The 15,153-nt window shown below is 43.2% G+C and overlaps 1 protein-coding gene across 1 annotated transcript in view; it reads left to right on the forward strand.

The window, feature by feature from the left end:
- LOC128707402 (PE-PGRS family protein PE_PGRS26) overlaps positions 1-14,589 on the forward strand; it is a 49,368-nt gene extending 34,779 nt beyond the window's left edge. The window contains exons 2-3 of the mRNA XM_053802354.1: positions 13,782-13,942; positions 14,484-14,589. Of these exons, the coding sequence (XP_053658329.1) occupies positions 13,782-13,942; positions 14,484-14,543 (221 nt within the window). The 3' untranslated portion in view covers positions 14,544-14,589. The remainder of the gene's footprint in view (positions 1-13,781; positions 13,943-14,483) is intronic.
- Positions 14,590-15,153: the final 564 nt, after the last annotated feature.

Below are 15,153 nucleotides of genomic sequence, written 5' to 3' on the forward strand. Positions count from 1 at the left end.
TTCCTCTTGCACACATTCATTCCACACCGGACAGAGACAATATGACACTCTACCACAGTCAATTACGGTAGGCAAGGGCACAAATGTCGTCGCCTGTCAGCGCTAGAAATTACAACACCTTCGGTGAGAAAGACCCTCGGGTCGATTTAATTCCGCAACGACATTTGACCTTCACGCAAGATGAAAATTTATCGATGAGCAAATGTTTCGAAGGGACAGATGCATCGTTCACGGTTCATGCCGCCCATGGTACCGATGGGGATCAATTCCCGGAAGTGTAGACGACACTCGCTGGCACCGAAAACCCATCTCTTAGGCATTTTGTCTGTGTGTTTTTTTTCTCCTATCTTGTTTGCCATTACTCCGGTGAACACTGGAAGTAAATCAACCAACACGTGCCACGACACCAACACACGCAGGGATAGACAGGCAGGTTTGTTCGTGTGATCGAAGCACGGAACCAGTTTTTTCTCTCGCCTTACCCACTCGTCACACACACGTACGATCGGTGCAGATCTAGCGACCCGTGCAGTGTACGCACTGACGCCCTCGGTCGCTCTAATGGTGCGGCAGCATGGCTAGGAAAATCGTTTCATCAAACGGGGAGGGAAAAAATGGTTGTTACTGTTCCGTGCAAGCATCCGTAACCGAGCATCGAGATAAAAGCACTCATCTTTCTTTCGCTGGCCACCGTTTGGGACGAACGGTTGAAGCTGGTAAGACAAACAGCGCGTGCCTGGAACCAATTTGCGGGTCCAGCAATCGTCGAAGCAACGGTGGATCGCAGTAAGCGATGAAGGAAAAAACCTCGTGCAGCAGAAAATAGCTAGCTGCACATACAAAAAAAAACGAAAACAACGAGCAACAATCGAAAGCCTACGTGAGCCGGTGATGAAAATGGCAAAGAAATTGTGTTCCCTTTGTTTCCCCCATTGTTTGTTACGAAATGCGCACAATGACAGGTTTTTAAGGGTGCTTTTTTTGTTGGTGGGGGAGGTCGAAAACTTGCTCAATTTGCTGGCCAGAGCACTCGGTAGCCCTTGATCGAAATTCTCGGAAGGTTTGCTACGGTGGCGAAAGTTATCTGCCGACTCAGGTTTCATCAAGCATGGCGTTAACATTAAGATGATGGAAAATTGTATATTCAATTTTTCCTCTTACCCAAAGCTCAAGGTTTTTTTTCTTTTCTATTGTCGTCAATGTACACGTGGTCCTGTTGGAATCCTAATGGAAATGCAAGATTTTTCTTGCCTATCATAAATATCTACTTTCATGAAAAATGAACTTATTCCATCATTGCACGCACAGAACGGACGGCGTTGTTTGTTGAAATTGATGTTTATTCAACAAGGGAAAACTTCGCTCGCTCTGTTTCGGATACCATTTTGTTTTACTTGCCAGCATCATCTAGCGGAAGGGTAGAACAACGTTGCACGGACGACAACACTTGCCGCGCAGAACCTTCCAAAAGAAGATCGCATTTATGGTGCAACAATGTACACACATTGTTTATCGTACCAGTTGCAGAATCCAATCGTTGGATTCAATGGGTTATGATATGAAAATTTTCACATGCATTCATTGTTTTGTGGAATTATCCTTGATGATATATTATTTTTCAATATTTAAGTTTCTTTTCTATCAGTACATTTGTACATTTTGTATGTTTTGCAAGCATCCGTAACCAAGCATCGAGATAAAAGCACTCATCTTTCTTTCGCTGGCCACCGTTGTTTTTTGTTTTTTTTTTCTGAACCAATTCGATCTTATTTGACCACGAAACAAATGGCGGATATCAAACTACTGAACAGAGTGCAAGTACCCTTCTGACCAATGATTTATTCCAAGAAATAGAGCAATTTGAATTAGCGAATTCGTTCGACAGCGTACCAAGAAAACCTAGGAGTTTACTAATTTCAATTACATACTACAATTAATTGCAATTAATATGGAGCAGAGGGAAGTCAAGTTTGTAATCAATAGTATGTCTGACACACAGTAATTGAAAACAATCGAACAGTTTGAACGGTGGATCGACATTGACACTTATGAACAGAATGTTACTGGTCGTTACTGGGCAGAGAAGCTATCAATCGAAGCGAGAATCTGTAGAGCAAATGGCCACGGGTCGGCCCGGTAGTCTATTGGTACCGGCGCTGGTCTTCATACGACAGGACCGGTACAAAATCCCATCTAGACCAATCATCTGTTCGCAAGACTGACTATTCTGATACGATTTAATAACATCAAAGAATGCCAGGACTAGATGATGTTTGCGGTTGTTGTGTCGATAAAGAAGTAAGAAGCATGATAATACGACAACAGCCATCACATTGGATAAATAAACTAAAATATTATTTTGGTGCTAAATATTAATGGCATAGTTTAAAATGTTCGACAGAAATCGTTCAAAGCCATGACACAAAATATTTCCAATAAATGAAACCATTCGACGGCACCACTTTAATCACAGCAATCCGATGAGCAATTCTCTACACGATTCAATCGGGCAGAAAAACAACAACTTTCCCATCTGTCATACCATCAGCGAAAGATTGTTGAAACGCAACCGATACTTATGTCTTCCTCCAAAAACCCCATTCTGCCATTGTATCGCAAAGGGTTTCTCTCGGTAACAGGATATCGGGATGTGGGAAGAAAAAAAAAAACATGCCGAATGTCTTCCAGTGGTAGTGCAGTTGCAACATATCAACGAACAAACACCAAACGCACTCAGCTAGCAGGCGGTGCGAAAGGAACAAAACTGTAACGAACGGAAATGATGATTCACTCGGTCGTAGTCTAACCCGAAATCTAATAACCTCGCGCACGGAAATTCCAAGCTATTTGTTGTATCCTTTCCACGCAACAACAGCAGAAATGCGCTTCAACGGCACTTTTGAGTGGCGAATGTCGCCATTTTTCATACCGTTTCTCCAAAAACAAGGGTTTGCTACTCCACATCTCCATATGCATCGCCGGAATGGTGCTTTCTTCTCCTTTTGCTGTCTCGCTTCGATACGAAGGGAAAGTTCTCACGAGGTCTTTGACTTCCACATCGAGCTAACGTTGCACAAATCGTCGCACACACACACACACACGTACCCTCGTGTGACCTGCATCCGTTTCGTCCGCTATGCCATTGTCAGCCCCCGATGCTTGCACGCCCGAACAAGAAACACCGGAAAATCACCTGCCAGCACGGCTACACTTTACGATGCGAGCGTTACGACACCGGCGAGCAAAAAGAATGCTCGAGCAACAAACCCCCACCCAAATTTCCCCCCAAAAATCAAAACTACTAAAGTCCGGGCCAGCAAGCCACAAACATCTCAGTGAGGCGCCTTGTTGGTGGCTTTATCCCTTCGTCCACCAGCCTTTCCCCAGCGACAAGTACCTTCCGCACGATTCGCGTGGGATATTTCACACACTCTCCCACACACTCGTCCAAGATAGACGAATTCGCGGTGCAACGATGACGAAACGATGGAGTTCTGTCCGCGCCTGCAGTAGACCGACCCGGCAGGATCACCCGACAAAGCCGTAAAGGAAAACGGTTACGCAAACAGCCACGACCAACATACACACACATGCGCACTCGCACATTTCGCGAAGGGGGCAGAAGAAGAAGAAGAAGAAGAAGACATTGCGTCTCCGGCAAGATTTCGCATACCCGGGTGCAGCGCTTTCCCGATCTCGAACTGCCAAACAACAAGCGGGAGCTAGCACCCGGTACGGTAGCGCCGAGCCGAGCCGGGCAACCGGTGACGACAGCAAAGGCAGCACACCGTGCCGTATGATGACGACACAACGACTACGAAAACGATCAACGTGTGGCCGGAACGGAAAAATAAACCAAAGCGGATACGACCGTCGACAACGGTTCGGTTTCAATCCAGAATTTAAGAGCGAAAAGAGAAAAATAACACCCAAAAACACGGGAAAGACAGGATTTGCGGGTAGGGGGTGGGGTTAGGGAAGAATCCTGAAGACAACCATAACCATTCGTACACACACACACACAAGAATGAGGCGAAAAAAAATCCCACGAATGCAATCTAGAAGTGTCAGTTGCGGGAGAACGGCTCTGACAGTAGCACAACCGAATCGGGCGAAATCGCCCTGGCGCCACACGGTCCAGACAAATTGGGGTGGTTGGTGTATCATTTGATTTGTTTTCCCACCCACCCTCACGGCTGACCGCTCCCGCCCGCTTCCCCCTTCCAACGTCCAACCACTATCCCAGGTCCAGCATCCATGTTGGTCGGGTTGCTGGTAGTGGTGGGCGTGAGCGGGATGAGCGGGACGGATGGGACAATACGTACAGGAAGAACTCGGCGACGGATTTGCTGGCACTTGGCACCGATATTTTGCCACCACATACTTTTGCGAATTTTGCACCCACACAACGGTTTGCCATCGGTTTGCCCTTTTTCCACCGCTGGGAAGTGAATTCTTCGTTGCGCCGAAATTCTTCCATTCGCCTGTGCCCACCTCGGCCCGTGCACCGTACGGAAAAGAATGAAAAACTGTGCTGAGAATGGTAGGAAATTTACCATTTTCTTGAAAAGGCCAGGAAGGGGGTGGAGAGCGATGGACAGGAAAAGGGCAAAGGGGTGGAATTTTCACGCATTTTTCAGCGCTGAGCTCAATCGCAACACCCACCTACACGAACGTTCGCAAAAAAACAACGAGACAAAGCGCAATTTACCAGCAGCGAGACCAGCAGCGACGACGCTAACGAGACCGATACGGGCGAAAGCAAGATCGGTTCAGCTTAGGAGAAAGTTCAGTGGGAGAAAGTTGGCACACGCACACGGCACTCTAGGGCAGAGCAGCCGAGCAGCATAAACATCCCCCGTTCCATTGGCGGTGGCAGCATGGTAAAACAAACCATCGCACACATCCGCTGCAGGTTGTGGAACAGTTTTTAACAGGGCGCTCGGTCCCCCGATCGTCGGCTGGTGCAACTTATTGATGACTTTTCGTGTTTTGCCACAAAGTGATTGTTCCGTGTTCTCGTTCGGCAACATTTAAAGAGCACCTCGGGCGAACAATTTTATCATCGTTGTTTGTGCATCAAACTTACGATGCACAAGATGGCGATTGGTGGATCTTTACGGGTTTGTTTTAGATAATTCTTCGGCAAAGCTATTTGCTTCACAGTTCAATTCGGCATGATCGAGCTATTGTTGAATTTCGAGGTGCTGGTTCGACTGCTACCAGTCTGGATGAGTCTATTTTTTGTTAAGTTACTTATTAGTTGGGTCCCACACCATCCCATCCCATCGAAACTGTCATTTTTATTAAATAAGGTATCAATTCTTCAATTTTTAACGCTGATTTTATGGCTTTAATCAACCGATTGATGAAACACGATGTCACGAAATCTTCACTGTTTCATGCACAACATGGTATATTATCATACATAAACTAATATTGAGCATTATTTAAGACGATTTTGATGTTCTCACAATGTTCTTTTAACTATCTTGATGTGTGTTCCCCATGCTTCTTACTTAACTATTCTACAACTTGTACAGCAAGCGACTAAACAAATGTACACAAATTTACTATTTCCCGCTTGTCAACGATAGAAAATTGAAGAATTTATGGTACAACGTTTATAGGTTATGTCGTATCGCGCTCTAAATTTCACCAACTTTCATTGAAGCAGTACTTATATTGAATACTCTTTACCAAACACTGCTAATCGTTGGAATGGCAGTTGTGGTTTAGTAAATATTATCATTCAAATTTATTTCGTTCATTTGTCAAAATTCGCAAATAAAAATATTCTCAAAATATTGTGAATTTAGATTTTCCGTAAGTACGGGGATTGAAAACCCCCCTTTTTGGCTTTTGTTTATACTCTCATTGTTGAGAAAATAGAGAGAGAGAGCGAGCGACAGAGAAAGAAAGAGTAACGTTGGAGCAGTCTAAAATTTAAACCAAAATGTCACAAAAATGATGTTTGGTTGTTAAAAACAGAAAACCCATATTGCAGTAAACGTTAAAGTCATGCATAAAATGAACTGCCAGCAATATTCATTATTACAAACATTAAATTTTTCACCAACAAATTCAGTTCCAAAAGCAATCAATTGATGGAAGAACAATTTTAATGATTCTGTGGGCTTAAGCTGTTCAAAACTTCATTTCAAAGTCGAAACTGATTCTAGATCCGAAATGCGTTATGGAATTCGGAATAACGGATTAGAAATTGTTTAATATAAGAATTTTTAATAGGAAAATGGGTGTTCAATTGTCTTTAAGTAATGTTAGTGCTGATCTAGGATTGAGGTATCTGAGTTAATTCCAATTAAGTAAAGTTAAGAATTCCATTAAGTCTTGAAGAATCCCAAGAAACCGAGAAGTCAAGAAGGCAAGCTTAGGTGAATTCGAACGATCCAAAAGAAGCAAGCTGAGCTGCAATTTCTCATTGCATTTTCTAACTGCATTTGCAAAAATGTCGAAGACCTACCCACACAAACATTCAAAAGGCCTGAAAAAAAAAACCCACAAACAGAATGTGCACATCAATGTTTCATGTTTTCAATGGTAACTTCAACATCGACTTGGCTGTTTCATGCAATCAATAATCCGTACTTCAGTTAACCCCACAATCGTGCATATCATGAACTACCGGGCGTCTCCATTATTATGTCGAGCAGTTTCTAACTGCATTTCGTTACATTTTCTGTCTGTTCCTCCTAAACATATACTCAAGCAGTGCCCAGACGCGCACACAGCATGTGCATGTTGTCGATCACGCCTACAAATCGTACATCGGTCATTGATGCGGAAAAGGTTCGCAGCGTCGGGTAGATTTGCTGAGATTGAACGAACATGACAAATCGTGACAGCGTGAATATCCCAGTCTCGCAATCAATCATCTTTTCTCGCTCATCGGATGCCAATCGATTCTATGGTTTTTTTTTTTTTTGGACCCCACATTTCGAGATGACGTCTGCGAATGAACGATCGGGAGTAAGAGGCAGGAAAAAAAACCCTCCCCAATTCGGAAGCGCTTAATCATCATCCTACTAGGTACTTGGTGGGTTCTTGGGTTCAATTCCGGAAGGCCTGTAGTGATATCCTCTCCAACAAAAAGAAAAAAAAACCATCACCTTCCCCATCCCTATTTGACCTTTTTCTGGCCATGTGTTCGTATCGATGGGAGAAACCTTGTGATCGAATTAATTGGATTCGACGGGCAGGTCACACACACACACGCACACGCATTGGGGTGCGTATGTGTTCGGGCCGGAATCGGAAAGTAATGGCCGTGGCAGGAATTAAATGACGTATCCGTTTCACTTCGCCAGGGGGTGAAATCAGGGCTGGGTGCCCATTTTCACTTGCTAAGTGGATGGAAAATTCACTTTCCACTGTCTGACGTCCTGCAACTTCACGTGTAAGTTCATTGTTGTGGTCATGTGGGAATGCTCGGCTTCCGAAAGTCTCAACTTTTCCATTCGAGGAATGGGTGGAGGACTTATGCTCGAAACTGAAAGGTCGGGCTTTGGTATCGGTGTCAGTGACGTAAATTCAAATCGTCAGTTTTTTTTTTTTTTTTTTGGGGGAAAGGTGCCTGGTAATGGACTTGGTAGAAATTGATCGAAGACTTACGAAGTATAGTGACGTAAGAAGGACAACATGTTTCCTGAATGTAGAACATTTGTCTGTTTTATTTAGTTTCAAACAGATACGATCGAGCTGTTAGAAAATTTCCATTAATGTGTCCAATCCAACAGTTTTTAATAACTAATAATATTAATCCAAAATTTAGAAGATACATACAATATATATCCAATATTTATAGGAAATTTTCCATTAACTGTTAACCAATTCTACTGAAGACTTCCAACGTAGAGAGACTTCACGGCTAGCCCTGTATGTTTGTTCCCAGAGCTCACCACTGCATTGCATTTTCTTCGGAAGATGCCGCTTTTGCTACGGAACGACCTTGACCAATAAGTTTCTGTTAGCGGCACCAGCGGTATCACCAACGATTTCTTCACCTACCTACGGAAAGGCCATTAATATCAGTTAGTGGAGACCGTTTCCGTGAAGCTTAACGTTGTTTTTTCTTTTGTTTTGCTCCCGTTATAAGAGTTTTGCTGCACGCTGGGTTGAGTGTGCGGTCTGGCAAAGTGTATGAAAATGACAGTACAGTGTAGGAAAAAGAGTCCTGCTTGCATAAAAAAAGCTTCATTTCCTCTTCGTCTGCATTAGCAGCAAGCGATCTAAACTTTCTCACCACGCTGCACAACTGCTAACCTTCCCGTTGCGGGATGCTAGTGACGGTCACCACGGTGAAAGGTGCGGTTTACTGACGAGGGAACCCAACTCATTCCCCGCCCGGGAAAGCTTCACCTCGAAGCTTCTTTTCTTTGCTGCTCCCGTATCACGCTTGCTGGGACGGAAACTACCTGACCGAAGACAAAAAAAATACGGAGAAAACAAAAACTTTCCCCACAACGAGGCGACTTTCCTTGGGCGTGTGTACGATGAATCAACTGGGCCATGGGTAAAACATAAAATAACACGCCAGCAAACTGCACCTCACAGATGACAGCAAAACCGGACGAGAACGCACCGGGCGCTGGAAAACACAACCCACCGTTCGGCCACCACTATGTGCAACCATAAATTTTCATAACAAGTCCAAAAGTCGCTTACTGCGGCATATCCTTCACCGCATTGCTTTCCACATCCGGGTCACACACCTTACCATGACGCTTAAGCGTATGGTTTTTCTTTGTTGTCACACCGGTGCGCAAAGTCTCTCTACAGCTAGGTGACCAAATTCGCGGGAAAACATGTTGAAACAGTGAAAAACGAGACGTTTTATTCCTTCTTACCATTCTAACCACCTTTGTCGGACGGATTGCCTTTAACTTGTTGTATTTCGCTCCCGAGCGTGAGTTCTCTCCTCATCGCTCACACACTCATTTCCTCGTCGGTCTCACGGTCGCCTTTCTTCCTAGTAGCGTTCTCCAATGTTGTTGATTTTCTCACCCTTCTGACTGGGCAGCTAATTAAAACCATTGCCGCACACTAATTAATGATCGTTGGTTTTCCATCGGTGGGTTTCCACAAACTATTTGCTCACCGTAAAAACTCAACTCCCAGGAAACAATTGCCTGCTACTCGGCTATAAGCACTACAATACTGTTAAACTACTTCTTTGAAGGCTAAGTTTTTGTTGAATCTGAACTTGTTTGTTTGCAATGTTTTATGATTTTTTCATTGTTTACACAAGAATCAACCGATGACATTTGTTCACCGCAAACCCACTTCAGCGAGCGTATCGTTGCACTAATTGTGTTCCCAAGAAACGCTTTAGTTGCGACGTGATTGCCGGAGCTTAAAGCTCACAGCAACAGCAATGTCACACTGAAGGAAACATCTGTTTTTTTTTTACTTTACTCACTTCGAAGCTTATTGTACCGTTATGATAAAGGGGTGCAAATTTAATGCTTTAAAGATGTGTTTTTATTGGGCTTATGCTTCGGTAATCTACCTTGTTAAGGAGTATTTTATTTTATTTATATAATTTTTGTAGCCTGGCTGTATTCCTTCGCCATTCTGCTTGAGCATGAACCGTGCCAGCCGTAACGGAACGTTCGCCCGAAACCCGGCCTTATGTCGTATAATTCTTTGTGGTGTTTTGTTTTGCCTTTTTTTTTTTGCTCGAAAATATGCGCGCCATGCAGCGTAAAATTAGAAAATGTCGCCGGTGGTTAACCAAGCTTCCTGGAAGGCAGGATGAAAATTAATCCCTTTGCTGCCTTTGGCAGCTGCATATCGTATTGTCACGTACCTGGAAAAACTTTACACTAATGAAAAAAAAAGCATCGTTTGGGGTAAATAAAGGCAACGTGAGGACTAAAGACAACAACAAAAAAATAGGAGCTACACACTGCATAACCTCTTCCACGAAATCGTGTTTCCCCACCGGATGAAGGTTCTGCCAATCACTCATTAAAATACGGCCGTACGGTGGTACGGTGGCATGTGGAATGGAGTTTGATTGGTAATTGTTGCAACATTTGTCGTTCTTTGCAATGCTCGAGGGGACCTATTGTTCACCGGCACTCGGGGAGTTTGTGTGTTTAATTGCTCATTCAAACACGATCCATTTTCCAAGAGGCTGGCGATGCTAACGAAGCAGTTTATAGCCATAATTGCGCGTCCGTTTCGCACCCATTTGCTGGCGATAGAGACGATGGAAATGAATCCACCCTTTTCCGCGTGCTCCCGCCTTACTGGTGACATATTTAATGGCCATTTGCTGACCACTTCTCAGTATTTGGGTGTGTGTGTGTGTGTGTGCGCGCGCGTAGGAGTTATGCTTCGGAAGGTGGCAAATTTGAAGCTGACCAGTCGTTTCTAGCCCAGAAAAGCACACACACACACACATGCACATGCACGCACAACATGTGAATGCACACCCGATATGGGTGCACATACATAAATGGCTTAACATAATGGCGAAAAGTGAAATGGTCTGCGAAGATAAATGCATCGCAGACGACGCCACACTGCTGCCGCACGGCCAATTGCTGGAACTGGTGCATAAGCGAGTGCGAGTGTGCCCGGAAAAATATGTGCCACGTCGAGCGCAACACATGCGGCGATGGCGCGGTGATGCAATCCATCCAACGATTTCCGTACCACCGCACCGCTCTCTGCCGGGCTCGCACGGTTCCGGTACCGTTTCCCGCACCCGTCCGAAAGTGGAGCATATTCTTGGACACTTTTTCCGCTTGCCACACAACCGCCGGGTGGAGGGTTGGAGCGGGACCGTACGGGGTTGAAAAACGATACGCCGAAACGGATGAATGGTGTGTGGGTTGGTTGACTTTTGGTTTGAGATGTTTCGGCGTGGGACAAAGTTTTCTGCAAAGTCGATAAATTAGAAAAGATCCTTCCTTTACATCCTAACCCTACCATCTTCTTCCGTCCCTTCCGAACATCGGCCGAGATAATGTGGGACGAAAATATGGAATTTGAAGGCGGTGAGTAATGTGGCGAACGGGCGCTCGGTAAATGGATCCCGAATATCTCCAATCTAGTCGAACGATAAACGCTCACCATTGTTTGGCCGGATTTCACGTTCCACGTCCCACGTGAACCGGCCCGTTCCTGGTGAAAGTGGCTACTGCTACAATAAAGCGCGCCTAGGTGCGCACGGAAGGGTGGTTTTGCTAGCCAGCAGGGACTTGGTTGTTGTCGAATTTAGTACCGCCCCTTTTTCAACAATGGTTACCCCCATGGGTAAGTTCATAAATAATCCGATACCGTCGTTAAGCTGCTGGCAGGTTTGTTTTCTTGGCTTAATTGAAACATGCGCTTCAGATTAACAGATCTTAGTGGGATTTCACAGACAGAAATTTCTAGCTGGAAGCTTTACTAAAGATTACCGATGTAAAATAATATTTCTGTACTATCAACATTATGTCTGGTCATCATTATTTCTTATATGTCCGTAGAGTCCATAGAAAGCTGAATGATCCCAATCCCTGAAACCTATTATAGGGCTATTTCAAACTGTACACTTGAGTATGTTTTTTTGTTATTGATTTTAAAAATCTTACAATTTTGTACAAGTGAAAATACAATTTAGGAGTCTCAAACTAACATTTAAATAAAGTCTTGTGACTTTGAAATTAACAAAGTCGTCGAAACACCAAAAGACCCCAATCACTTTTTAGAGTTTAGAATTATTTTTCGTGTCTCAAGCTTATGCTTATTTATAAATGCTAGCCCAACGGGGTGGCCCGTTGGTAAATTTGCAGTCCCAAGTTCACACCACACAAAAATTCCATCCGGATGAATGTGGACCAATCTGCAGCCACGAGTAAATGAAATGAAATTAAAAGCTAGAACATAATACGAAAAGAAAATGAAAAGGAATAAAAAGGATCAAAAAGAAGGAAAACCCATGCCTCGGCAGGAATCAACCAAGCAATTGTGCTACTGGATGCTTTAAAAGGTGCAAAAAAAACGCATGAAAGTGCATCGTGTGAAGGGCTCCTAATGTTTAGTTTAGGCAGTCGTTGTAAATTTCAGAGAAAGGTTATTTATTTCATTATTTTATCGTATTTATACATGTTTTTAAAAAATATTCTCCATACATAACCTCCTACCATTGAACGGTGATATGAACGAAAGTAGATGACAATCTAGCTTTTATCTTCGCCTTTAGTCTGCTTACTCTTTCCGTTCATCAAAATTCATAATGTAGCTATTTAAATATCAATGAAATATGCAAATAATTATCTCCCGCCACTCGGCCCAGTGGGGTAGCTATAGTACCGCACATCGCTACGCTTTCCATCGATATCTCTCGCACCAAGCGTGTTCCGAACAGTGGGTGAGAGTAAATAAATTGGCCAGATGAATGACGAAGCATGTTGTGCCGATAACCGATCGAACACTTGCCTTTGTTCGATGGTAGCATCTGGTTTTAAATGATATTCAATTTGTGAGAGTACAACCAATTGCTGTTCCTTGAACCGCACCATGCGTTCATGTCCAGTATCTTTTAGCTCAATAGCATAATAGATAAAAACAAAAAGCAAATTGGCTGATTCTTTCCTTCGCAGTAGTAAATTTGTCAAAACATCAGCTGTAACATCCACAATTTATTCGATGCAGCAATCTTTTAAAAATTTTGTATTTTATGAATCGGTCCAGAATAAACCCACAGTGATAGTGTTAAGCGCTTAAAGTTACCGTCTTTAGTATGCAATTAAAATCAACCAACGCTATCCCTGCTCGTTTCGCATCTTCAGCGCGGTAACTCGTGCAGCTGGTGCGTACATCCCCAAACAGAGCGAAGAATTGATTAATTCAGTTCCAATCGATCCATTTTCAGTGGACCTTCATAAATCACAGACAGCATCTCTCCTGCCCATGCAGACCCCTTGCCGTAGCGCAGTAGAAAATTATTAATATCTTCTATTCACTGACTGTCGAACGGTACCGCCTCATGTCACCAGCCAAATGGTCGGACGAACAAAAAAAGCACGAGACACAATAATGCAAACAGGCTGCCGACACTGCTCGGAGGTTTGCGGAGAAAATGGAAATTTGCCAAGGCAAAAATCGTCACGTCGCGGCATAAATACTGGCACGGATTGAAACCAATTCGCTACCAGTCTCCGAAAATAAATGGGTTCGTCTTGCAAGCCTTTCTTCGATCGCTAGATTTACCTGTCTGGCTGGTTTGTTGGGAACGCCCAACCTTCGCTTCCAGCCATGTCGCTATGTCGCTTATCTTTAGCGTGTGATCGGCACATTTAGGAAAATTGATTCTTCCACCCACGGTTGCCGGGAGATTTTGCCTGTAGAATCTTGCTTTTCTTATGTCGCATACGCAGTAATTGTGCGCTTCTTGTCGTCGTGAGAACAATTTACATAACAATAAACTGTTTTATGGCAAGTTTTAATTGTTGTCTGAACCATTTCTACTTTGACAATTGCGTTTTGCTTTACGACATTTATTTATTTTCCACATTCAAATGCGTCTCTTGAAAGTCCTTGTATTCACTTTCTTGGTGATTTTGTACCATAAGAAAAGGAGAAATGTAACAGCTAATGAATTAAATAGATTTATCCCCTCGTTAAACTCGCAACATCACGCGTCAATCCGTGAATATCATTACAATTACTAGCAAATTATTATTTAAACTTACAAGAAGAGTTTAATAGACACTGATTGAGAATACTTCCCATTAAATAAGCAATGTTTTCCTTTTTACTTTCAGAATGTCCACCAGCGATGGACGGCATGGAGCGTTTTGCCTGCCCTACCCCAGATCGGCAAGGCCGGTACCGATGTATAGACGATCACGTGCTATGCGACGGTTTCATCGACTGCCCCGAAGGCGAGGACGAGGACAGGCAGGCTTGTATGTTCTACAAAACGGTAAGTTGAAGATACAGGAGGAAAAACGACACATCGCTCACTATTTTCTCATTCTGTATCTCAGTAAGATACAGTTTAATGTATCGAACAAAAAATATCGTTCTACATTTGTTTAAGCTCCCATTGCGGAAAACTAACAAAAAGAATAATAATAAAACATTTTGTTATAAATGACCACACGTCTCCATCACAGGACATTTGCCTGCAATGATGGAGGTGCCTGGTGTTTCACACGGATAGCTAAGAAAAGCGGTTAATAAACTAATTTTTATCATCGTTATTCTGTTGTCTGTCAAGTTTTTACATTTTGCGAATATATAAATTTGTTTATATGATCTAAAATTATAAAAATATAAGCACCGTTTTAATACGTCCCATTATGCCTCATATCTAATAATAAACAAAAAAACAATAAGCGAAATTTAATACGTCTTGGGTTGTTGCTCTAGAGCAAAACAACTTTTGGAACTTTTTCAACTGCACCAAAAAGGATATTGTATTTCATGCTAATCACCCATACATTTCTGCTCCCTTCTTACAGACAAAAGCACATCTCGACGTATTAGCGGACGCCTTATTGAGATGGGCTCGAGGCCGTTAAGTTGTACATTTCACAGCAGCTCCCGACAGCATCGCTGTTATAGTGCTAGATTGAACACATAGGAAACTGTAGAAAAGTGATGAAGGAAGCAAACAGAGACTATTAGAAGGAGAAACGTAGAGAGAGAGAGAGAGAGAGAGAGAGAGAGAGAGAGAGAAAGTGTGAGAGCCAGAAAGCTAAAAAAGGGCTGATAGTAAGGTTACATGTTTATTTTACATTGCGCGAGTCAGATAAACCATCGAAAAATGCAACCCAAAGCATGCACATTGCCCGGAGCAAGGAGCAATTCCAATCATGACTTCTGCAACAAGAGGTGTAGAGGTGAATGAAGAGAAGAGCTGTTCTTCAAATCATAAATAAAAACAAAAAACAAAACAGAAACACACACACACCCACACAGTAATGCGTTTGGGTGAAAAGGGAAAACAGATGTTGTAAAAATAGACTTGAAGAATTCTGTACATATGGTTAAGAGAAGCACATGGAGACGGTAAAAAATAATGCAGTAACAGTAACTCCTAACGCAATGCTGTGTTCACTACATTCACTTCGCCCGGACGCAAAACTTCTACCGGCTGAACATAACAACTGCATTCGGAGAGGAACAAAA

Source organism: Anopheles marshallii, chromosome 2, assembly GCF_943734725.1.
Source record: "Anopheles marshallii chromosome 2, idAnoMarsDA_429_01, whole genome shotgun sequence".
In the NCBI taxonomy this organism is placed as follows: Eukaryota; Metazoa; Arthropoda; class Insecta; order Diptera; family Culicidae; genus Anopheles; species Anopheles marshallii.